At 41.0% G+C, this 23694-nt stretch overlaps 1 protein-coding gene across 3 annotated transcripts in view; it reads left to right on the plus strand.

Moving 5' to 3' along the window:
• The first annotated feature begins 18 nt into the window (after window positions 1-18).
• ppp1r10 (protein phosphatase 1, regulatory subunit 10) overlaps window positions 19-23694 on the plus strand; it is a 28739-nt gene continuing 5063 nt past the window's right edge. The window contains exons 1-16 of one of the 3 annotated variants that reach the window (XM_078566726.1): window positions 19-391; window positions 8382-8500; window positions 10199-10285; window positions 11221-11356; window positions 12412-12463; window positions 13097-13177; window positions 14327-14527; window positions 14998-15097; window positions 16516-16625; window positions 17080-17180; window positions 18261-18405; window positions 19229-19396; window positions 20059-20305; window positions 21604-21679; window positions 22640-22840; window positions 23334-23430. In XM_078566726.1, coding sequence (XP_078422852.1) covers window positions 8394-8500; window positions 10199-10285; window positions 11221-11356; window positions 12412-12463; window positions 13097-13177; window positions 14327-14527; window positions 14998-15097; window positions 16516-16625; window positions 17080-17180; window positions 18261-18405; window positions 19229-19396; window positions 20059-20305; window positions 21604-21679; window positions 22640-22840; window positions 23334-23430 — 1909 coding nt within the window. In that variant the 5' untranslated portion in view covers window positions 19-391; window positions 8382-8393. Of the gene's footprint in view, window positions 392-1262; window positions 1282-8381; window positions 8501-10198; window positions 10286-11220; window positions 11357-12411; window positions 12464-13096; window positions 13178-14326; window positions 14528-14997; window positions 15098-16515; window positions 16626-17079; window positions 17181-18260; window positions 18406-19228; window positions 19397-20058; window positions 20306-21603; window positions 21680-22639; window positions 22841-23333; window positions 23431-23694 lie in introns of those variants that run through there. The other 2 variants (XM_078566728.1, XM_078566729.1) reach the window with 2 other exon arrangements.

A 23694-nucleotide genomic window follows, 5' to 3' on the forward strand; every position in this document is an offset into this window, starting at 1 on the left:
TGTCTTTTTCTTTCCTCCAGGTATTTTTTTCGCTGAAGACGACGGGGGAAGAAGTCTCTTGTTCTGTGTGTTGTGTGTGTGAGGATAACAAAAAAAACAGCCGCACCTTCAAAACAAAATTCCTTTTCATGTGATTTTTGGTCAACCTTGGGACACTGATCTCCTGTTTGCTCTTTAGATTTTTTTCAAAAAAAGGAGGAATTTGCAATTCTTGCGAAAGGCGACAGATCAGCAAAACAAAAGCGAAAAAATATACTCTACCCCTATAAGCTCCTTTTTAAAAAAAATTTACAAATAAGTCATGAAAATCTCTTTAACAAAACAATTGTCAACATTGTGTTGTGTTTGCACATAAAAAAAAGCTCGAGGCGCTGTCAAGGAGAGTTTGATAGTAAGTTTCGCTTTTTGGCAACGAAAAATGGAAATTAACTTGGGAAACGGGGGGAGGGAGGGCAATGAAATTAACTTGTGTGTGCAGTCTATATAACATTGAAAGGGTATTTTTTAGTTGGTGGACGGGGTTTGGATGGGGGGGTGGTTGGTGGGAGGAATGTCTAGCAAGCGGAAGGTGAGCAGATTATATATAATTATAAAACCCATGAGCTCACACGCACAAAATTATAATATATTAAGCCTTTTATATATATATATAAAAAAAGGAAGTGGTAATAAAAGTTTACTATTTGGTTGCTCTGATGTGCGTGTGAGACCAGAAAAAACTTTGGGGATGGGTGGGGGGGGGGAGAGAGAAGAGAAAGAAGCGTGGTTTTTCAAATTGAAATTGATCATAAAAGAAGCGCGCAATCTGTAAATAAAGATTGCTGGAAATAATTCTCCCCGGGGGAAAGGAGGGCGGAAGGAATAATTTCTGGAAGAGGCGAAAAAGGGCGAGTTTCTTTTTTAAATTTCGCAGCAGGCTGTTTTTTATAATATGAAAATGTCTCTTTCATTCTCCCCTCGCTCCTCCATTCGGTGCCTCCCAAGATGGCGGCTGGTCGTCTCTTGGTTCTTAAAATGGCGGCCTCTTGTCTCTTTTCCGCCTGTCTTTTTTGTTCTCTCCTCTTCCTCCTCCACTGGAGATCAGGGCGAGGCTGGATGACATCAGCCGCTGACTCCACCGAGGTGACGAAACCTTCAAGCCTCTCTCCACCCCGCGTTCAGCCTCTTTCAAATGGATTCCAGGAGGGGGGGGGGGGTGAGGGTTTTTTAAAAAAAATTAGAGGGAATGCAACGCCTGTTTGTTTCTCTTGAATTTCATATCCTCGCCCATCCAAAGTGCAAGTAGGCTGGAAACCGCTTTTGCCTCGATTAGAGATGTTTTCCCTCCCCCCCCCCCCCCCAAAAAAAATTCCCCCTTTTCTTCCAACCTCCCCGACCAAGTCTTTGCATCGTATGGAGATGCAATGCCTCTTCCCACCACTGCCCCGCCACCCCCAAAAAGTGTTGGAAGTTTTTTCTCTTTTCCGCCTACTGACCTAGACTTACATGGGAATTGCTTGCTCCGTGTGGAGGTGCTGTGCTTTTTATCGGCTCTCCCGCGACAAGTGTTGGAAGTTTTTTTTCTCTCTAACCACTTACTGCTCTCTCCCCTCCCCCCCCACCAACAAAAGCACGTGTTGGAATTTTTTTCTCCCCCACCCCGCCCAAGACTTGAATGGAAACTTTGCCAGCATCCCACCCCCAACAATGCGGAACTCGTGTGTTGGAAAATTAATTGCTTTTCTTTCTCTCGATCTTCAAGGAATCCAGGACTTGCTTTTTTTGTAATGTCCAATTCATTATGTGCTTTGGAGGACTTGATTGATGCCTAGGTTGTAAGGGGTGGGTGGTGCCACTGTTTCAGTTTTTGAAAAAAAAACTGACTTTTAAACAGTTTTAAAGAATATATTCAAACCGGTTCATCCCCAGGGGCAGTGTAGGTTTTCTTTAAAGGCATCAATCAACTTCTGAATCAAATTGATTTATGATTTTATGTCGTGGAGAAAGTACCTGTAACCATGTTACCACTGGGCCGTATGTGAATGGATACAGTCCATAACTTAATGATCACTGTCTTCCATAATAGGTACATAATTCTTTGCAGCGAGCATCTTCATATGGAAAGCGTTAACTTTTCATATAGGAGTTAAGTGCCCATGCCTGCACGCTTTTGTACTGTTTAGTTTCCCAGCACAGTAGGGCTGATGAATAGGGGTTGGTGAAGCTAAAACATCCTGCACTTTTTAAAAAAAAACTCATCACAGGGACAGCCACATGCAAACTGGTAAGCAAACCTTTCTGACCTTAATTGCATTTCACGACTTCATTGCTTTCTTGAACGAGTGTAATGTTTGCCATTCTGCAAAAATCCATGGTGAAATATTCGATACATGCATGCAAAAGAGGCTTTGTCGACATTGTTCCAGTGAACTACACAAGAACTTGTTTCACGGTCAATTTTCATGCCTGAATTATCCATTGGTCGCCACGCCTTCCATATGGTGATAGAATAATTTAAAAAGTATAATTAAAATTTTAAATTCGTAATATTTTAAAATTGCTTTTAAATAACTTTTTTTTCTCATCTTGAGTACTGGTTGAGGTTTTTAGTAGCAATTGTAAATTACTTAGGAGTGGCGGGTTATGTTTGAAATTAATCTGGGTTAGCAGTCCTGCGGGTCACAGCCCGAATTTTGCAGTGTAAACTCTACACGGTTAATCGGCATTCAATTCAATTTTTAACTCGGACTTTTTTCTCTTTTCCCTTAGTGTATTAAGGAATGACGTCAGTGCCCCCAACCGTGGGGCAAATTTCCTCCGCTCCCTTCCCCCGCCCCCATGTCACACTTGATTCTGAAAGTGTTGAGGGGTACTGCAGATTCAATTGGAAGGGCAGTGTAAAGAGTTTTGATTTCTAATGCGAAGATGATATTCGCAGCTGGTGTTAGCTCTGGGTAAAGTAGCAATCAAGCCGTGCTATTACTTTATACATAAAGGAAGGGAGGTAGGTCAAGAGCACTACATTTAGTGTGTTTTCGGAGATAAGAACTTGAGACCAAAACCCACGCAGCTAAGATAACTTCGGTATCTTGCTGACATCTTGAGATCTACACAATTGAATAAATTAATCTTTGCATTGTTCCCCTCGAGGCTGGCCCAGTGGTAACATGTTCAGTGATACTTAATGCATTTGTGAAAAATTCCCTGGTTAATATAAATGATTTAGACCTTTGTATACATGTAGAACTCCACTGTACTGATGTACTATAATGCACTTTTACTGGGTGGGGATGAAAAATGTATGTAACCATATATAAACTGGTTTCTTGCACTGCCTGCTATACCTGATCTATGTGCAGTATATTACAGGAAACCAGTGCTTGGTCTTTGCAATGAATGAGATGCTGAATTCATAAACTGGTCCCTGAACAGTGTTCCTGCAATTGGGTGACATGCTGATTTTGAAGGATTTTGGGTTGTCCTCTAGGAGTCGAGTTTAGTACTGTTGGGGTAATGGAATCCATGTAATTTAAGCATTACAGCACACTTTTATGATAAAACCTTTGATAAAGGTAGGTGGCATGTAACCCATGTAGCCATTTGAGCACAAGCATTTGTCCACAAACAGTAACTCCCTTGTGAATTAGCAACTTAAAACCTGCAACGCACCATCTTGCCTGAACAACTCAAATGAAATCCTTTTTATCAGCACTAGCTCTAACTGCAATAGCATAAGTGTTTAGCTAGCTAAACTAATTGCTCTATTTGCTCCAAATAATACTTTCCAATTATAGTACAAAATTACCATAAGTGGTATGGTTGTTCGGCATCATTTTTATTGGGAACACTATCCAAACCTGTGCACTGAAAGAAGTGTTCGTGCCTTTGACTGCCCAAGCAAGTTTTACTGCAGGTTCTAGACAGCTTGAGGGTAACACATGCCAGTCTTCAGGAACAGTGCTTAACAGCTATAAGGCTGTATATACCTTGAGTACTTTTTGGGTTCTAACAGTCAGCTTTAAACAAAAATCTGGTCAGCCTGAAGTAAGGTGCAAATGTAATTTGCCCTACTGTAGCAGGCTATAAGGCTTTTCACTTAGACTGCATTGAACAAGGTAAACAATTTAAGGTTGCCAGGCAGTTTTTCATTAAGCTTCTTAAGGCAATTGGCAGGAGGGTAAGTTTTTCTACTTTCTAGTAAATGGATAAAAATTAGGAATGGGTTTCACAGATAACAGACTTTTTAACATTTTTGTAAGGGCTCAAATCATTTTTTTGTTAATTAGCCTGTCTTCTGTATTGGCTATTCTGTTTAAAGATTTAGTGTCAGTTTAAACATTTGCTGTAGGTTTCCATATATGCATTTTAATTCCATTAAATACCATTTGATAACAGATGAAGCTTAACCCTTCAATGCTGATGCTTCTAGTTTTGGATGCAGTTCTTTCATAACACTCAGAAAACAAAACCATTCCTTACCCTCTGTGCACTTGGTGTATGGTTGTGGGATAAGTCGATTGGATTCAGGATTGTAATGGGAGTCAGACTTGCAAGCTTGTTTTTTAAGTAGACTCGTTCCTGAGCTATTTTCATGGGTTATAAGTAATCTGTAAAAGTTTGAGTTAGTTGCCTAAAATGGTAATAGGTATCAGTACCAGAGCTCTTCAATATGCCAACAAAACCCATAATAAACCTACACTTTGCAGGTTATTTCTGAACCTTTTGTCCTATTTTTAACTAGCCTGTTCAGTTTGAATTTTATGGATCTGAAGTTCTGGAAAGGTTCATACACTTGGCCATTCTTCAAATACCAACAATCTAACTAGATGTACAAAAATTAATGGCTTTCAGCCCACAAAGGTGAAGTTCAGATTGTTATTTTTAGCTCAGTACTGTACAAATCAATCTAGCTTAAACTAACCAAATACTTTGGAGCTGTTCAGAGTACAAGCAGGCCTTACTAATGTGCTGGACACTTCCACAAACTGCAAATAAATCTGCATAGTTAACACTCTTTCCAGTTGAAGCAAGCATACCATAAGCTTTGCATCCTGATGCTCCTATCTCATTGGCAGCAATCATCTTTGCTGCTCAGAATGATTGTAGGTACAATATTTTTTAGAAATTGCAAGGTACAATTGAGCAGCTTGCTGCAGTAGCAGCTTTCAAAGCTGAAATTCAATCTTGAGCAGCAAGGCTATGAATGTATTTCTAGCAAACACAATAATGATATTACCAATATTTTTATTTAATTGCCCTTGAAGCCAATTAACATGGGTGGTGTAACAGTTGAGTGCAGTTTTTAAACACCTGACAGTATTGTCAGGGGCCAGTGGGATAGATGTTTAGAATCCCTCTAGGGAGCATTTAATAACCAACCTCAATGGTACTGGATTCTGATTTTCCTGTGTTCACTAATTTTTACTACCAGAGGGTATTCCATTCAGAGCACTGAAGCATGTGCTTGACTTTATTTTACACCTCATTCATGTAGCTTCCTATTGCAAATGCAAAGCTTTTTTGTAAGCAGGTTGCAATGTTCTGGTCCTCTGCCAACCTGTATGGGCATGATAGTTGAAAGATATAGTTCTGCTTTGAGCTTGGCATGACTGTCTCCTAATGAATCTAGAACACTGATGCCAAACTACCTGGCCCCTTTCTGGGGAGAGGGTATTTGGGCTCCACACTTGCCAAACATTTTATAGAATGATCAGAAGTCCAGTTTGAGTACCTGAGCACTTTCTCAGGACATGCAGTATGTTTATAAGGCAGGTTAATGTAACCAAAATATTGAAGTTGCTGGGTATTTTGAAATCTTTGTAAGCAGTATTGCAGACCTTTCCTTGGGGCACAATACAATTTGTAGCAGTAAGGATATTTTTTGAACTTGACACAAGTTGCTGCTCAGATCTGTACTGCATTTTTAAAAACTGATCAACTTGTACATGATTCAGTTATCAAATTTAGCAATGCAGTACTACAGAAACTGCCTGCCTTATGAACTGGTCAATGACTTAAGCATTTACTTCATGTCATGGGAAGATTTTTAACTTGCAAATACAGAATACATTATAAACCAATATTCAGGAGTTGTGCACAGGCTGCCCCTCAAATGAGAATGATGCAACCAAATTTTTGACCTTTTTTCAAAATTTTAATTTTTTTCCTCCGCCTTTGTCTCCCAGACTTGTGGACCTTTGCTGAGCAGGCAGCTGGAGATCTGCACAACTGACTATACTCAGCTGGTAGCTGATGCTGAAGTGAATACTGTCATTTGCCTCTTCCAATTCCCTTGTTATGTGTTCTCACTCTGTACCTGGCCTGCGTGGGGCTGGAGAGGAGTCAGCAAGATGTGCAACGCCGTCTGCAGGGAGCCAGGTCAACTGCAGAGCCTGAAACCAGACTACTGAGACTGTGACAGGCCATGTCATCCCACTACATTTCCTCGGTGACTTTTCACAATGATTTTTAGTTGGGAAAATGACTAAATATATTCAACTACTTGTTTAAAACATGCTCTGCCCACCTGGCTCCTGCACAACATACCTTTGCCCACAAGTGATTACAACACTTAAATATTGTGACCATCTTCATCAGTGACAGCTAATACATCTGGTTTTGTTCCCTCTCTGGCGCTGAATTTTCTGTTCCACGTGAATAGAAGGAAAAGCTAAATTTCAGTGCACTTTATACCTGTAAATTGCCCTCATCGTGGCAGTTTATATGGTTATAGACTCTAGTAGCTGTCCTGGTTGACCAAGTTGGGGTTTCCTTAGGGGTGGTCAGGGCAGAATTCTCTATTGTAAGGAACGTCTCTTCTGTTTCCCCCACCCGTCCAAAAACTTGTTTGCTCCTTTTCTTTCAATCATGAAAAGTCAGCAAAGCAGAAGTATTTTGATCACAATACTCCAGCAGTCTAGTAAGCACCTTCTTATTCACACAATATATAAACTATCGGCACTGATATAATTTTGCATTTTTGAAGATGTTAAGCAAGACAGTGGGGCCATTGTGGTAAAATTCTGTTGCAGTGACTTAGAACTTCATCCAATGCTGCATTTTTATCAACACAGCTATTTTTTTATTAAAATAACATTTGAACTGCTTTTAATTCCAAGAGCACCATCATTAATTGTAAGAGCATTGTTAAGAGTCCTGCGTGAAGCCATTAACAATGTTACATAGTGGCAACATATGAGTGCCTTCTGATGCAAAAACACACACAATCCTTGCTATTGTGATTTTTAAAAAAACTTCAGCTGCTACCTCCAACAAACTAGTAAATATCTGCAAAAAAGAAGGTTCTGTAATGACATCAATTATTATTGTTTTATTTAGCCTATCTGTCTTTTTTATGGAAACTTCTACCTTGTTAGACAACAGGCAGCCATAATTTGAAGGCCAGTAGCTTCTAAGTGGAATCTTGGCCTAAACAGCAAATGTATGGCATTAAAGCAGTTGAGACAGGATGGATTGTGGCACTGTCCACATATCCTGGAATTTGCTGTTCAATATGCTATCTTGAATGAGGTGTTGTACTTTTGAGGGGGTGGGGTGGGTGTAAAGGTGGCATTTAATGAATCATAGTAACTTGGATGCTATGCCTCCAATTTGCAATTAATGGTTTTATCTGAGCAGTTTAACTGAAATAGTCAAAAGTGGTTAGGGTGCAAGTCTAGAAAGAAACCTGCCTTATACAAAGCAACGTACATCTTATTGTATATGGCATTAAGCTGGCAATAAACACATGAAGCCTAACCACAGAACTCTGTCATAGAGGGCTGTATTTCCTTTGTTTTTCTAAGTAGTTTGAGCTATTAGGTCTCTGGTTTATTGTATCCTCTTAATTTAGGCCTAGTAAATCAATTTCTAAACTACTGGGTCATGCCTGAATGCAGGAATTTGAAATGCATAGGCAAGTGTGTTCAAAGCAGGGAGAATTTTATATTGATAAGTGTTATGGCTTATGCCATTTTGGACAAATGCACGAAAACTTTAATTTTACATTGGGAGTGTAGAAGAGCAGATAACTGGAGCAGGAAGTTTGTGTTGGTGGCCTGCCATTTTATGCATTTTACAAATGGTGCCAGTCATATCAACAAATTATAATTGCTGCATTTTCAGAACTAAAGTGGTTTCTAGCATTCGGGAGGGCAGTGTGGGGTGGCAGGGATGACTAGGTCGTGTATCTTTCAAGACCACCTTAGGAAACTGCATTCTTCACCTTGCCAATTTAAATTTATGCAAATAAGCAGTGCAGAAAGATTGCTGGACTGGGACTATACACACATTGATCTCTCAGTATAGAGGCTGTAATCAAATATTGTTCTATAACTGCCTTTTTTAGCCAAAGGGGGAAGAATTAAAAAAAACTGACACCTTTCATGTCTCTTCTTTTTAAGGTAATTGATACAATGGGTTCGGGGCCTGTAGATCCAAAAGAGCTCCTGATAGGGTTGGACTGCCTCCTTGGTAAAGATGGGGAAATTAAAAGTGGTGATGGTGTCATTAGAATTTACAGGTAATCCTTCACTCTGTTCCATGCAATTATACGCACACAAACAAACACCATGTATCTTCCCCACTGTCCTCAGTTCATTACATTTTTAAAAATTGAGTAACGTGCTATACGGTTTGCTGTGAATATATTAATTAAGCAAATAGTGGCACTTTACCATATACGTGCTGAAAGTGTTCAGGTGTTCTACCTGCTTGCTATCCTTTCCATGAAAGGCTGTCACTCTGTCAGCTTTTATCACTTCATTAATAGCGTTTGAGTATCTCTGAATGCGGGGCACCCATGTTGAAGCATGTACCTACATTGTTGAGAGGTAGAGGCGGCAATGTTGTCCACATTTTTGAGACTGCTGATTTTGATTTTCTTGCTTCTGGCTCATGCACTTGGGTACCTTTCTCAAGTAGCTACCTTGGTAACTGGCCATGAGCTATTCAATTGGGCCCAACATGCACAATGGGCTATATCTAGTGATTTTGGTTGGGTAGCAGCCAAGACACTGGTCCTGAGCTGATATTTTAACCACCCACAATTGATTGTGGGGTATACACTACCGCCTTGGCTATGACTCAAATGTTTAGACCAAGAATTGTAACTAACTTTTCCTTCATATTAAAGTTTCGTTTATATAGGGTACATGAGTTTACTTACATAAGAATGATATGTCAGTTTTGTAACCCTGGTTCCCTATGTTCCCCACCTGACTTGATATGTTCTTTCATCCTGGATGTCAATGAAATGAAAACTTTATATTGCTAAGTGTTATGGCCTATGCCATTTTGGACAAATGCACGAAAGCTTTAATTTTACATTGGGCGTGTAGGAAGAGCAGGTAGTTTCCCTCCCTTCTCCATGACAATGTTTTTGTCCTACCTTGTTCAGAATTATCAATGGGCATGGGGGAGCAATTTCAATGTAACTCATTGGATGGGAATCCCATGGGATCAGGTTTAATCAGCTCTAATTTTTTTTTTCCCCGATATTATACTCCGTTATCTTCCATAGAGAGGAAAGTTAAGTGGGATGTATAATTAGCATTCCACTCGATCCTGCCAGTTTCCCAACAGGTGGATTTAGGTTAGCCTACTTGATTCTCTAGTAAAATAAAAGCCAAATACTGCAGATGCTGGAAATCTGAAATAAAAACAGAAAACGCTGGAAAAACTCAGCAGGCCTGGCAGCGTCTGTGGAGAGAGAACACGTTGGAGTCACATGACCCTTCTTCAGAACTAAAGAGCCTGCAGATCCAAAAGAGCTGATAGTTGGACTGCCTCCTTGGTAAAGATGGGGAAATTAGAATTTAAAGGTAATTCTTCACTCTGTTCCATGCAACTATGCACACATAAACACCATGTACCTTCCCCACTGTCCTCAGTCCTCTTTAGCTCTAAAGAAGGGTCATAAGGACTCTAAGCGTTAACTCTGTTTCTCTCTTTGCAGATGCTGCCAGACCTGCTGAGTTTTTCCAGCGTTTTCTAATTTTCTAGTATTCTGGTTGCTATGTTTAGCTAAAACTTAAGGTTCTACATAGATACCATTATGTTTGAGTTGTTTCTCTTCTAGTCCCATCCCTTCTAATCTGTCTATCCCTTAAACACATTTTCTCATTTGAATAATGCTTATTCAGAGTATATCTGTGACATATGTGATTCACTTCCAGTCCAAAGGCTATTGCTAATTCTTTTCACTGCTTTTAATTTTCAGGTTAATGAAGGATGCGAAAAAGCTTGTAAGCAGATGCATGTACTTGAACATCCTGCTACAGACTAGATCGGAGGATATCTTGAATCAGTAAGGCTGATAGCTTCTAACTTACCATAAATGTCTTTGGCTTATTGACTATTTTCCCCCTCCATTATTACTTCAGTGTGGTGCTGTGTGACTCGAGACCCGTTGTGCAAGCTATCATCCAACCTTTTTAGGACCTGCATGTTCACCGTTTTGTTCAAAATTATAATATTTGGTCGACAAATTGTGCTAAGTGGAGAAATTCACAAGATTTGTTTCTGGTTTTAACTAGATCCTTTCTGCTTGCTGTAGGCATGACCCATCCGGTTTGGATCCATAGTCCTGTTTTCTGTCTATTCCCACTTCATGCACTTGATGCAATCAAGAGAATTTGAAACAGGCTGAGTTGTGAATAGATGGAGCCTGGAATAGGGTCACTATGAAAAGTCCTACCAGGGCAAATGGCAGTGGCTCTTTAAATGCGAGTGGTCTCAAAAAGAGTCATTGTGTTGGCCTGTTCAGAAACAAGCGGGTCTGGATATTTCAGTTTGCTTGGTTTGTGAAGCACTCACCCCTGCGTCAGCAGGTTGTGGGTCCAGAAACTAAAGTGCTTGAGTGTGAAGTCTAGGTCAATGCCCCCTGTGCATTACTTAGCAACCATGCTATATGATTGGAAGCACTGTGTTTTGGGTGAGACCCTGAATGGTAGTCCATTGTCCAGTTCAAATAATTTTTAAATTAGAAAATGACAGTTTCTGAAAAATTGCTACTAAATGGAGTGAAGAAGGGCCTTGATCATCATGATCTCCCAATCTTCAAAGATACCACCTAAAATGCTAACCTATTTTATTTTCCTTGGCAGTTCGCTGACTTACTTTGCATTGCAACTGCTTTCTGTTTTAGCCCACAGCCTGTGAATATCACGGTGTGCAATGTATTGTATTATGGATGTGTGAATGTTAGAATTCAGTGCCTTATGTTTATTTCTCTCCTTGAAGGTTCATCAATGTTGGCGGTTACAAGCTGCTGAATAACTGGCTGGCCTATTCCAAATCTACTAGCAATGTGCCATTGTTACAGCAGATTCTGCTGGCATTGCAGTTGCTGCCACTCACTGTGGACCATCTGAAACAAGTAAGTAAAACGCAGTGAAAACAAACTACAATGGGTGGTACAACTTTGGACGGCTCTTACCTTCAAGTGACAATGTCCTTGCTATTAAGTTATTTGCAACTAAACTGGGGAACAGGGGCATGAAAAATATTTCAATCTTGCATGGAAATAATGAGGGACTTCGATAGCAAGAATCAGAGAAATTGGAGGGGCTTAGTAACCAGAGGATGCAGATTTAAGTGATTGGTAAAAGAACCAAAGAGCAGATGAGAATTTTCTTGACATTGAAAGGGTGTCGCAGATTCAATAGCAACTTTCAAAAAGGGGAATTTTGAGATACACTTGAAAATGAAAAAATTGTAGGGCCATGGGGGAAGAGCAGAGAGGAGCAGGACTCCAATTATAACCAACCTTTCAAAGAGCTGGTACAGTGGACTGGCTATATAATTCCAGGTGTGAAATTTAGGGCATTTTTTTTCTTCACCAATTCTATGCTTCATGTCATGTCACCATTTTGTGTCATGAGAGCCATGATTTCACATTCCAATTCCTAGTGCCTTTTACATTGTAATGTTTTTGCTTTTAATAAATGTGGGTTTCTACTAGTTTCCATAAACTACTTTGGACATTCTTTTTAATTCGATGTGTGTATCTTGACTTCCCATATCTAATTGACATTCTGTTGTAAAATATTTTGTTTAAAGTGCATAATGATTTTTATTTCCCATCTTCCTTTTTCCCCCAACAATATTTTCCCTTCCCTGCTGAAGACTTGCTCTGGTTCCACCCATCTTCCTTGAGTGCTGATGTTGTGTAAACCTAGCAGACTTTTGGCCTTGAAGGATATCACAATTGTGCCAAATTTTGTCCACACTTCATATTTATGCTTGCACTGAATAAGCATCTGCAGTGCGCAGATGTGGCTGACTTGTTTTTAGGGGTGGGATGGTATGGTGGTGTTACAAATGCTGCATTTTTACATAGATATTTATGGGAGAAGGGGAGTTCCAGAATGCAGAGTTGATAAATCTGACTAGCAAGTGTGTCTGTTTTACCTGGGCTTATTTCTATTCCAGAATAACACAGCCAAGATAGTGAAGCAGTTAAGCAAGAGCTTTGATGATGAAGGTTAGTTGTAATGCAAGCTATCTGCATCAAATTTGAAGAGTTAAAGTTGCATTTCTTTAGATCGCCAATATTCCCACCTTTCAGTAATTGTCAGGTACAAGAAGTCTACAGAAATGTCGTGACCTGTGTATGTGTTTACACCCACTGGTTGAGAGGAAGTAACGAATAATTTGTTTTTATGAACTGTTGCTTTAAGTTAATTTCATTGTGCCTTGCTGCTGAGTTCCTTGTTTAATTTTTGCTTCAGAGCTGTTTTAATTTATATGCTTCTGATTTAATAAGTTTCTTGCCTTGCCTCAGCCCCCAAAAGTCAGAGGCAAATTGTCATTTGTCTCTTGGGATAATGAGTGTCAGTGGCCTGACCATCTAGGGCGTTACATTCAGTCCTGGTGCTACTCAGCTGATTGGTATACATTCGCTTTCCAAAGGGGTCAGTAGGTAGCAGATGGAAGTTGAGCATTGACTAATTTTCCATTCTTCAGCTCAATTTTTAGTGATCTAACCATTTATGTTTGTGGAATAGCTATTAACTGGCAATGCCATTAGGTATAAGCAGTGGCAGTTAGTGGTGCTTGACCTGGAAGTTATGATATCATTATGATTCTTCATAATTCCATTATGATTTTGTTTCAGAACTCAGGAAGTTGGCACAAGTTCTGGTCAACCATTGGATGACTGTAATTCGTTCTCAGAGCACAGGTCCTGGTGTGCAAGGTACCTTTCGATTATTTGTGTTCAATTGATTTGTATCGGTTCCTAGTAATCCAATATCTGACACATGTCTCCCTTGATAACATTACAGTGAATGTTTTTTTAATATCAGTTTAGAATCCCCCAAAATAACTTACCGCCTGACCCCCTAAAGGCATTTCTGGTACAGTTCTGTAGATTACCTTCCAGTGCTTTGTGACTGTTTTATTGCAGCTGGCCTTTGTTTCAACAAATGTCCCCACATCCATTGTTGTTTGATAGGAGACTATTGAACAAAGGGTTTTTTTAATGTTGAATAATAAAATGTGCTTCCGAAGCCTAGAGGCAGTGAAACTCAGTGTAAGGCTCCACCACTGCCCCAACTGTGTAAATCTACACACAGTCCAGCAATCAAATCTGGAACTTATCTAGTTTATGTGGCTTGTTTCCACTGAGCTGTACCAACTGTGACCAATATATTTGGAGGGTAGGGGTGGAGGTGGGGGTGGTGGGTACTCCACAACTTTGCTGAAAAATTCCTTTCTAAAAGAACAGGAGCATTACACTTTATTGCGAACATGTACCATTCTGTCTCTACAGTCTAAATTGTTTTTAAATGATCACTGACTAACTCAATTGAGAGTTAACTACTATTCAGATTGCACATCAAACTTTGGCTTTAAGTCAAGGGTCAGCATGAGGCAGCATACATTCCGTCTCTTGCATTTCTGTGTCTTGAGCTTTCTGGTATAGTGCAAATTATGCCATATTAAGCACAGTAAATTTGAGCTGGCACTTCTTATACTGCTTTTAACAGATTGAGTACATACTTTTGTACTAGTAAATGCAACGGAGAATGTATAAACTGAGATTTGCCAGTCACAATCACCAATAAGTGAAATCTTTAGACATTTATCAGCTGTGCCTGGTGTTCATATTCTGTGGAAGATGCTTAGGTTTCTCATGCTGTTGGATCTATACCAATAAACATAAAGTGAAGCTGCCAGTTTAGTGCAAACAGTCTCTTGTGTAAATTGCCGTGTGTTCTTCTGACTAAAAAGGAAGGTTGATTTGAGCAGTGGAGATTTTTTATCTAATGTTAAATCCCCTGACTCTTGTAAGTAAAGAGTTTGATGGGCCAACTTTTTTGGCATTTTTCTTTTAAATCTGTAGATAAACAGCCAGAGAGGAAAAAGCGGAAAGATGACAAGAAAGATGAATGCAAGGTTCGAGCGCCAGTTTCTGAACGAGTCCCAGATCCAAAATCGGACCTCCGAGTGGAGACGAAGGAGGAGGAAATGTTGGAGAAGAAACGAGAGAAGCCCAAATCGTTACGGACAACGGCACCCAGTCACGCCAAGTTCAGGTCAACAGGTGGGTATTCTAGTCATGGTGGCTATACTTGTAATGCACACACCTCACATAAAACACTCACTGTCCTAGCCTGAATACTTCTTGGAGAATACATTTTTTTTACCTCTTCTAGTGGTCAAGCCTATTCTTGTTTGGTTCTTCACACACTGGCTTAATCCCATGCCAGATGGTGTACCTTATTACTGAGCAATTGGAACTGAAGTGTTGAGAATGCTTGGTGCGTGTTTATTTTTCCACAAGGTTGTGTTGGAACTTAATTAGACTTAATCTAGTGAAAGAGATTGTGAACTTTAATAATTAAGAAGATATCAATCACTTCTACAACCAGAAAGGGGAACTACCCTAAGAATTGCAGATCTTGCCTTTTGTGATTCGGCTTGCTTTACAAAGGGTTACTGTTGCCAACTGGTAACTCGTCACTTCTGTTCATTGTAATGTGACATTGACCACCTTCCTAACTCTCTTTGCAGGCCTGGAGATGGAGGTTCCCATTCTGCCAAAAAAGAGTTCCTCTGGTCCAGTAATTTCCGACAAGTATAACATCAAGCCAACGCCTCTGAAAAGACCAAGGTAAGATCACTTTGTAATGAGAAGCATCACCTAGTGTATTGCTAGAGGCTGCACAGTGGTGGGGTACAGCACCTGTAGCCATAGAATGCAATTGGACACTGTTCAGGGAATCATGTGCGTGTGAGAAAGATGCAGCAACAAGTGATGTTTGGAGTGTGACTCCACTAGTGCTTGTGTGAATACTGGCTTAACGCTAAGTATCTTGGATCCTATTTTGGGTTGGATTGGATGGATCAGTGAAGTGGAAACCTAGATTGTGTACTCGGATACTTCCAATGGGACTTGAGCCCAAAACCCTTGGACTGCTGTGTCAAGACTAAACTGCATCTTGTGGTTGAGCTCAGTAGCTGTGGTTCTCAATGCTTGCTTCTTCTAGGCTACTGTTCTCAGTTTAGAATCATTGTTGACGCACAAAGAGGCCTTTTAACCCCTTGAGTCCATGCCAGCTCTCTGCAGAGTAATTCAGTTTAGACCCACTCCCCTGCCCTTTCCTTTAGCTCTGCAAATGTTTTCTCTTCAGGTGCTTATGCAGTTCCCATTTAAGAGCCATGATTGAATCAGGCTCCACTACACTCGTGCAATGAATTCCAGATCCTAACCATGTGCTACAGAAAAAAGCTTTTCCTCATGTTGTCAGTAGTTCTTTTGCCATTCACCTTCTATCGCTGTCCTCTGATTCTCGATCTTTCCGCAAAAGGGAGCAGTTTTTCTCTTATCTATTCTGCCTAGACCCCTCGTGGTTTTGAACACCTCCATAAAATTTCCCCTCAAACTTCTCCCCTTGCTTGTCGAATCTACCCATGCAACAGAAGTCTACCATTTGTGAAACCATTCTCCTACATCTTTTGCTGCATGCATCCTGTCTCAAGCTTTCACATCTTTCCTAAAGGGTGCCCAGAATTGAACACAGTACTCCAGCTGAGGCTGAAATGCCACCCCCTGTGCACATATATACCATCAAGTCTTTCTGCTCCTACTTTCCTTTTAGAATTGTATCCATTATTTTATATTGCCCCTCCCCTTTTTTCCTACCAAAGTGTATCACTTTACACCTCTGCATTAAATGTCATCTGTCATGTATCCACTCATTCCACCAGCTTGTCTATGCCCCCTTCAAGCCTCTCTATTCTCCTCCCAGTCCACAATACTTACAAGTTTTGTCATCTGCAGATTTTGAGATTACGACCTGTACACCCAACACAAGGACATTAATATATATCATGAAAAGCAGCGGTCTTTGTACCAATCCCTGGAGAACCCCATTGTATACCAGCCACCAGCCTGAAAAACTACCGTCCTCTACTACTGTTTCATGTCACTGAGCCAACTTTATATCCATACTGCCCCTTATTAGTTCTACCAGTAAACTAAAATTCTCCACATAACTGATGATTAATACCTTTTTTGTTGATCCATAGCACATCTCTAATGAGTAGCGCTGCACCACACGTGGAGAAGAAGTACAAACCACTGAACGTAACACCCAACACTACCAAGGAAATCAAAGTTAAAATCATTCCTCCCCAGCGTAAGTAAAACTATATCGAAATTCGGCACACTCGGTGCTTTTTAAAAAAATTTGCTTCACATCTGAAATTGTGGGCAGCTTGTTGAGGACGCAGTTCTATGGGCGCTGAGCACAAGCAGGTAACTTGTCTGAATCATGTTTGAGCTTAGGCGACAGCTCAGCGGCCTCCTTGCGAACATGTCCTCCTGTGATCACGTCCTCCCTCCATGTGCTGGCAGTGACGTGCACAAGAAAGTGAGCTTTGGTTAACTTCTCTTGTTCCTCTCTTCTCCCCACCTCTGCTCATGGGTGCTGATGGTTGAGAAGTCCCGGTAAAACATGAAAGCACAAAGGGTTGCATTTGCTCAGAAGTGTTTGGTGAGAGTTGGACTCTAGATCGTCTTGTTGAGGAAAGCATGTTTGCTACTGTTGGTGGTTTAGCCGTATTCTGACAATTTTGCTCTGGTTTCTGCAGCTATTGAAAGCACTGGTTTTCTGGAGGCGCTCAATTCTGCCCCAGTACATGGACTAAAAATCAAGAAGAAGAAGAAGATTACATCCCCAACCAGTGTCAAGGTACTAAGAGACATGAGATTGAATACTGTTGCTTGTCTTGTGCTTGAACTAGTGAAGAATGGAGATTTCATTCAGGCTGCACGGGTTATTGGTTTGAAAAAAAGCTCTTGGACGTGCTAGCAGGAAACAGCTTTTTGATGTGGACGGGGGGGAAGGTTATAAACAAAATTCTAAATATTTTTATGCAGGACTTTTTCAGAAGTCGTTACTAAAATTCACTTTTTTAATTTCATGTGGGTCTTTTTTTTTTTGAGATTGGTGTGCTATGAAATAGCCTGCCAAATGAAGAAAGGCCAGTTTTATTGAGCTTCTAAAATTGTCTTGAAGTCTGGTGCTTTTTCTGAAATGAAGTTGTGGAAAAGTTCTGCGTTTGTGGGAGTGGGTGCAGCAAGGTTATAAGTCACTTGTCTCGCAAATTATTTTTGTAAGCCATTGTTGTAGAGGAAGTTGGCCACTTCTATTCGAAAAGAGGTGTTTAGGTGTGAGCTAATTGAAGCTCAAGATTGTGAAATTAAACTTGCATAGCTGTAAGCTTACAACTGTACGAGGCAGCTTATTCACAGATGAAGATTTAGAGTATCGGAGCACACAGATGAAGTTAGTAAGAAAATTCAGTTGCACCGTTGTTAATCAAAAGGATAAAAATGAAAGACCGAGTTAATGGGAGCGTAGTGAGTTAATGGGAGCGTAGTGTAAAGTGGTGTTAAGAGGGATTTGGATGAGATTTGGAGGGGAGAGATGTAGTGTATAGGTCTGGTTGATCGGTCACTAAAGGGTGGGCTTGTTGAACCTGTTGGTCTTTTTCTGTTCCTCCTTTGGAGAGAAAAAAACAATAATCTAACCTGTGGGCTTTTCAAGCAGTGAGTGCACCAGAATAGTGCTAGAAGAAAGATGTTGATTGCATCCCAGATGGGGATTGTGTATTGATATAGACACATGCAGGTATCTTCATTACCGACCTTGACTCTGGTCCAGTTGGAGCACTTATGTAATCAATTGATGTGAATGTTATCCCTTTGCATTCTAAAATCTTCTCTCTGACCCTCTGGTTTTTCTTTTTAACATTTCCCCTACCCTCAGTCCAATCCTTTTGATCAAAAAGCCAGCCCTGAACAGACCAGCACTAAGCCTGCTTCTCCAGAAGTTGCTGTCACTGAGCCCATGGAAGTGGAGAGACCTGGTACACCTGTGCCACTGGAAGAGGTGTCCGAGCCTGTGGAAATGAGTAAGTCCAATCATAGTGGTTGCAATCTTTTAGATAAGTTGGTTGATGGTCCTGTTGGTAAACTGTATAGCACTTCAAGTCTCAACTGTGAGCTCTACCTTCTGCATCTTTGCACTTCTGGCAGCACTGAGCCCCTCTGGCATTTGTATCTATGCCCTTGCTGCCATCCAATGACGGCAGGAGGAGCAGATCTTATTTTCATTGTGTTTGTTACCCCATAAGGAAACCTTCAACATCGAGATGTTATATAGGATTTACAGCACAAACCCAACTGGTCCATGCTGGTGTTCATACTCCACCTGAGCTTTCTCCCACCTGCCTGCATATCCTTCCCCTCCTTTCTCTCTTGTGTACTTGTCTAGCTTCCCCTTAAAGGCATCTATGCAATTTTTCTCAACCACACCCTGTGGCAGTGAGCTCCACTTTCTGGGTAAAGAAATTTCTCTTGAATCCTTTACTGAATTTATTAGTGACTGTCTTGTCTTGATTCCTAATTTTGAGCCTGGTTTTAGATGTAAGTTGCGACTGTTGACATTATTCGCACTGCATTTTGGTTAGGAACAGTGACACCTTAGTATATCTGTTCACTTTCTTTCCTCCGAGGCTCTTGCTGCACTGTCTCTTTGAACATTTATCTGAGAGCAGGGGTAGAGGGAAAGTTATGTAGAAGTGGTATTTTTGCTCTGTTCCCAAGACCCGTTCTTCAGGTGCCTCCCACATCTGCAACAGAGGAGTTCAAATTGCGGTTTAATGATTGCTGTGAGTGAGCAGGTGCCTGTTGCCAATCTGGGTAACATAGAAGTATTTCTCTTCTAACTCCTAGCTGTTGAAGAGGATACTGCAGTGGCAGTGGCTGAACCCTCTCCCCCTGAGGCAGCGCCTGAAGCATCCAAGCTGACGAGAAAGGGAAAGAAAAGAAAGACTGTGTCGTGGCGCGAAGAATCCAAGCTGCGAGAATACTTCTATTTTGAGTTGGATGAAACGGAGAGAGGTGAGACAAGTGCTTTGCAACTAGGAGCAGGTGCTGGGGCTCCTTTCTCTTAAAATAGTAACTCTTTTATCTGACTGTCAATCAGTCCCAGCTTAAGTATGGCCACGATCGGGTGCAATGTAACATTTCCCTACTGTTACTGTAACAATCTATCTGAGGTATATTCTGCAGTGGGGGCTGTTTTAAAGTTAGTTTTCTTCTACCTATGGACTGAGAATCTGGATTGACACTTGAGTCCTGTTCATTTAAACTCGTCATTTGATTTGCTGCTGCTTTCTCCCCTCACTCCCTTTCAGATTCATAAAGATTGGCCCATCTTATTCATCACTCCAATCTTCCTGCCCCCAGGGCTCCACCTCAACCACTAACTGATATAACTTGAATCTTTGCTTTTCATTTCCCCAATCCAAGACCTCTGCTTGTATTAAATCACCTTTTGAGGAAGTGCTTCCTTGCATGGTATCAGTCTTGAGTTCAGTTTGCCCTTTCTAGCTTGGATTTGAATCAAGAGTTCCATTTTGCTCTTTGCTTTTTCCCCATTTGAGGAGTTAAATGGATTGATCTATGTTGATTGAGTTGAATAGCATTTTTCTGTCATACTCTATTTTGGTCAGGTTGATATTTTTTTTCTTTGTTCATGACTTAAACTGTTTTCTTTTCAGTTAACGTCAACAAGATCAAAGACTTTGGTGAAGCTGCCAAGCGGGAAATGATGATGGATCGGCAGGCGTTTGAGACTGCTCGCAGGTTGAGCCATGACACGATGGAGGAAAAGATCCCTTGGACATGTCCCGTTTTAATCGATTTGGGTCCACAGCTAGCAGAGAGAGGGAGTAACAGTCAGGAGAAATATATTCAGGAGGAGCGAGAAAAAGGAATCTTACAGGAAATCTTTCTTTCCAAAGACTGGTATGTTCTTACTGTGTAATCCCTTTCCTCCTCCCCAACGCCTTTTTAAAAAAAAAATTCTATTGATTAGTGAAAAGCGGAGCTTAGTGTGGATGTGTGTAAGGGCACTTCATGGGGCAGCAGACAAACCAAAGTCAATTAATAGCAATGATTGGCAGCAGCTACTTCTGAAACAGAAGTCGCAAGTGTGATGTAAAAGCACAAACCACAGGTGGAAGCCTGGGCATAAGTAGGTCAGGCTCCTCCGTGGACAAAGATTGCTTGACCTATCTCCCAGACCTATGACAACATGGGTCAGCGCATTCATAAATGGAATGTGGTGGGAAGTGAGGGAAAGCGAGGAAGCCAGTACCACACTGAAGGAAAATCGGGCTTTGTAGGTTAGGAACAGGAACAAATGTATGTGACCAATAAGCAGGTAGTTTGAACTTATTTTGAAATGTGTCCTGGATTTCATACTAAATGCTGTGCTTCCAACCCCATGTTGGACTCCTGGTATTTGGTAGGAGCACATTTGAGGTGTTCAAACTAGCCCAATCGTATGGAACAGAAGGGTGGCAATTGACCGATTGTGCCTATGCCAGCTCTTTGAAGGAGCTGTCCAATTAGTCCCACTCCGCCAGTATTTTCCCCACATAACTGTGCACACCTTTCCCCTATAAGTGTTTGTCCCATTCCTTTCGGAAAGTCTTATTGAATCTGCTTCCGCCCCACCCTTTTATTCCTAAGCAGTGCAAACCAGATCGTGATAACTAGCTACATTTAAATTTCTTCACTTTTCCCTCTGTTGTTTTTTTATTTTACCCTCTGGTTACTGCTCCTCCTACCAGTGGAAACAGTAGCTCCTTATCTGTCAAAGCCCTTTAGGCTTTTGAACATCTCTATTGAATTTCTCCTTAACTCTAAGTGACTCCACAATACCTAAGGCCCTTGTCCCTGATGCCATGCGAGTAAATTTACTCTCTACATGAAGAGCAAAAGAAACTTGCATCTGGTATGGTGTGTGGCAATAGCAAACACCTGATGTGCTTAGAGTACTGTGTGCTAGTGTAGATGTCACCTTGTTTCTCCAGAATAGGTAGTTGGAACCTAAACACACAGTACTGTGCATATTTAACCTCATTAGTTAATTAGCCTGTCCACTTTTACAGAAGTAAAATGCAAGTTCATGCTTGAGGTTGGTCATTCAGACATACTTAACCATGATGTTAGTTTTTAAAAATGTATTCTCTTTATTTATTTACCTAATGTGCCTGTGTTTTTCCTTGCTGACATTCTGCTTGTATTTGAATTCTCAGTGTTCCAGAGAGCCCCCACGAACCTGATGCAGAGTCTTATGAAACAATTCCACCCAAGATCATTCCATTGGATGATGTAAGTCGCCTCTGGACCCTGGTTCAGTTAAAGCTGCTGGGGAAAGTTGCTTCCTTTGTGTCGTCTAGTGTACTGGAAGAATTTCAAACTACAAAAGATGTGAACCTTGTGCTTTTTCTTTCTAACCTTGTGTTTATTGCCTTAAATTAACTCATAGCACAGAGGGAAGCTATTCCGTCCACGTGTCTGTGCTGCCTCTTTGATAGAGCTATCCAATTAGTGCTGCACTTCCTTTTGCTCTTTCCCCATTGTCCTTGCAGGCAGTATTTGTCAAGCAGTTTAATTATTGTTTATTTCAGCCTACATATTTTTTATTTAAAAATCTTGAGAAACAGAGCCATATAAGCCATGTTCCATTTCAGCCTGGTGAGTTAGGCTGACTTCGGGTACTCTATAGAATTGTCCAAAGTGTCCTGATAGAGGAAGAAGCTAGGCCTGGGTATAAGTGGAATTTGGTTCACCTGTATACTCTCAACTCCACCCAGTGAATCAGAATCATTACGGCACAGGAGGAGGCCATTCAGCCCATTGAGTCCATGCTGGCTCTCTACAGAGTAATGCAATTCCCTTGCTCTATCCCCATATCCCTGCAAGCTTATTTCCCTGAAGTGCCTATCGAATTTCCATTTCCGTCTGCTTCCACCACCCTCGTAGGCAGTAGATTGATTCCCACTTGCTGCATTTTTAAAAAAAAAAATCTTCCCCCCACCCCTACATTTCGGTTAAAATCGTAAATTTATATCCTTGAATCCTTGTATGATCAGCTAACGGGAACAGATTTACTTTGGTCAAATAAAAGGTTAATATAAAGACTGCTCGCTTGGGTGAGGCACAGTCAGGACCCCATGGAACTGTATCCCAGCAAGAGTGCGTATCTTCATGTGTGGAGTGATGGAGCAGGGGAGGATTTGTGTTGAATCAGTGCAAAACTTTCAGTGTGGTATTTGTTTATCTCCCCAGGAGAATGGCATAGAGGATCCTTCTTATGAGGAGCCATTACAAACAGTCGCTGCTTCCCAGTCCCCAGATGGTTCAGGAAGCTCCAAACTGCCTCCAGTGCTGGCCAACCTGATGGGCAGTATGGGCATGGTGAAGACCCAGCAACCTGGATCAATTGCCAATCCCAGCATCAATGTCCAGGAGTTGCTCACCTCCCTCATGGTAAGTTGGGACAGTAGTCAAGCTTATTTTACACATTTTGGAACTCATCTAGCTCCTTTCTTGCAATATTGACTTGATCGTCTAACAGTTGATGCTTCAAGTGGCCCTCTATACTGGTTCTGATCAAGTGGCTTGGCTCAATTGGTAAAATTCTCATCTCTGGGTCACAAGATATGGGTTCAACCCCTACTCCAACTCTTACCTCCCAGCTGGCACTAAGGGTGTGCTGCATTACCAGTGATCCAGATATTTTGGGTTGTTGTATTCCATGGCACTTTTGAGAAATAGTTGATGTCCTGAGCAGCCCTCGATCGAAGTTACGCATTTGGCAATTCAAATGGTTCAGTATGGCTCTTGACTTAGTATGTGTTGAAAGTAATTTATTTTGTGAAGTAGATGTTGTGACCCAAAGCACTGTGTAATGTTAAATAAAGGTGGTTGTTTACTGATTGGACCTGTGGGCTAACCTATTTTCTCTCTTTGTATATTTCAGAGCAATCAAAAACCCATTGAGGAGTTAGTCAAACAGCCAGAGTTCTCTGATAAAATCAAACAGCTGCTTGGACCACTGCAGAACCAAGTCCCTCCAGGTACCCCATTTTTAAAATTGCCCTATCTGTGCCCGTGAACCATGTGTATTCCTGACCTCAAGATTGCTGCATAGTGATAGGTATTAAAAGTCCTGCTAAGTTTAGCAATGCTTTGCTTCCCTGCTGGCTCATTATGTAAAGAACAGGGGACCATCTGTATTGCAGAGCCACAGGATTCAATCCCTGGTCTCCTGAGTTAACTGACCTTGAGATTTTCAAATTGCTGTCTCTAGGTTAGAGAAGAAGAAATTTCCCTATGTTTCT

Source organism: Cetorhinus maximus, chromosome 21 (genome assembly GCF_964194155.1).
Source record: "Cetorhinus maximus chromosome 21, sCetMax3.hap1.1, whole genome shotgun sequence".
NCBI lineage: Eukaryota > Metazoa > Chordata > Chondrichthyes > Lamniformes > Cetorhinidae > Cetorhinus > Cetorhinus maximus.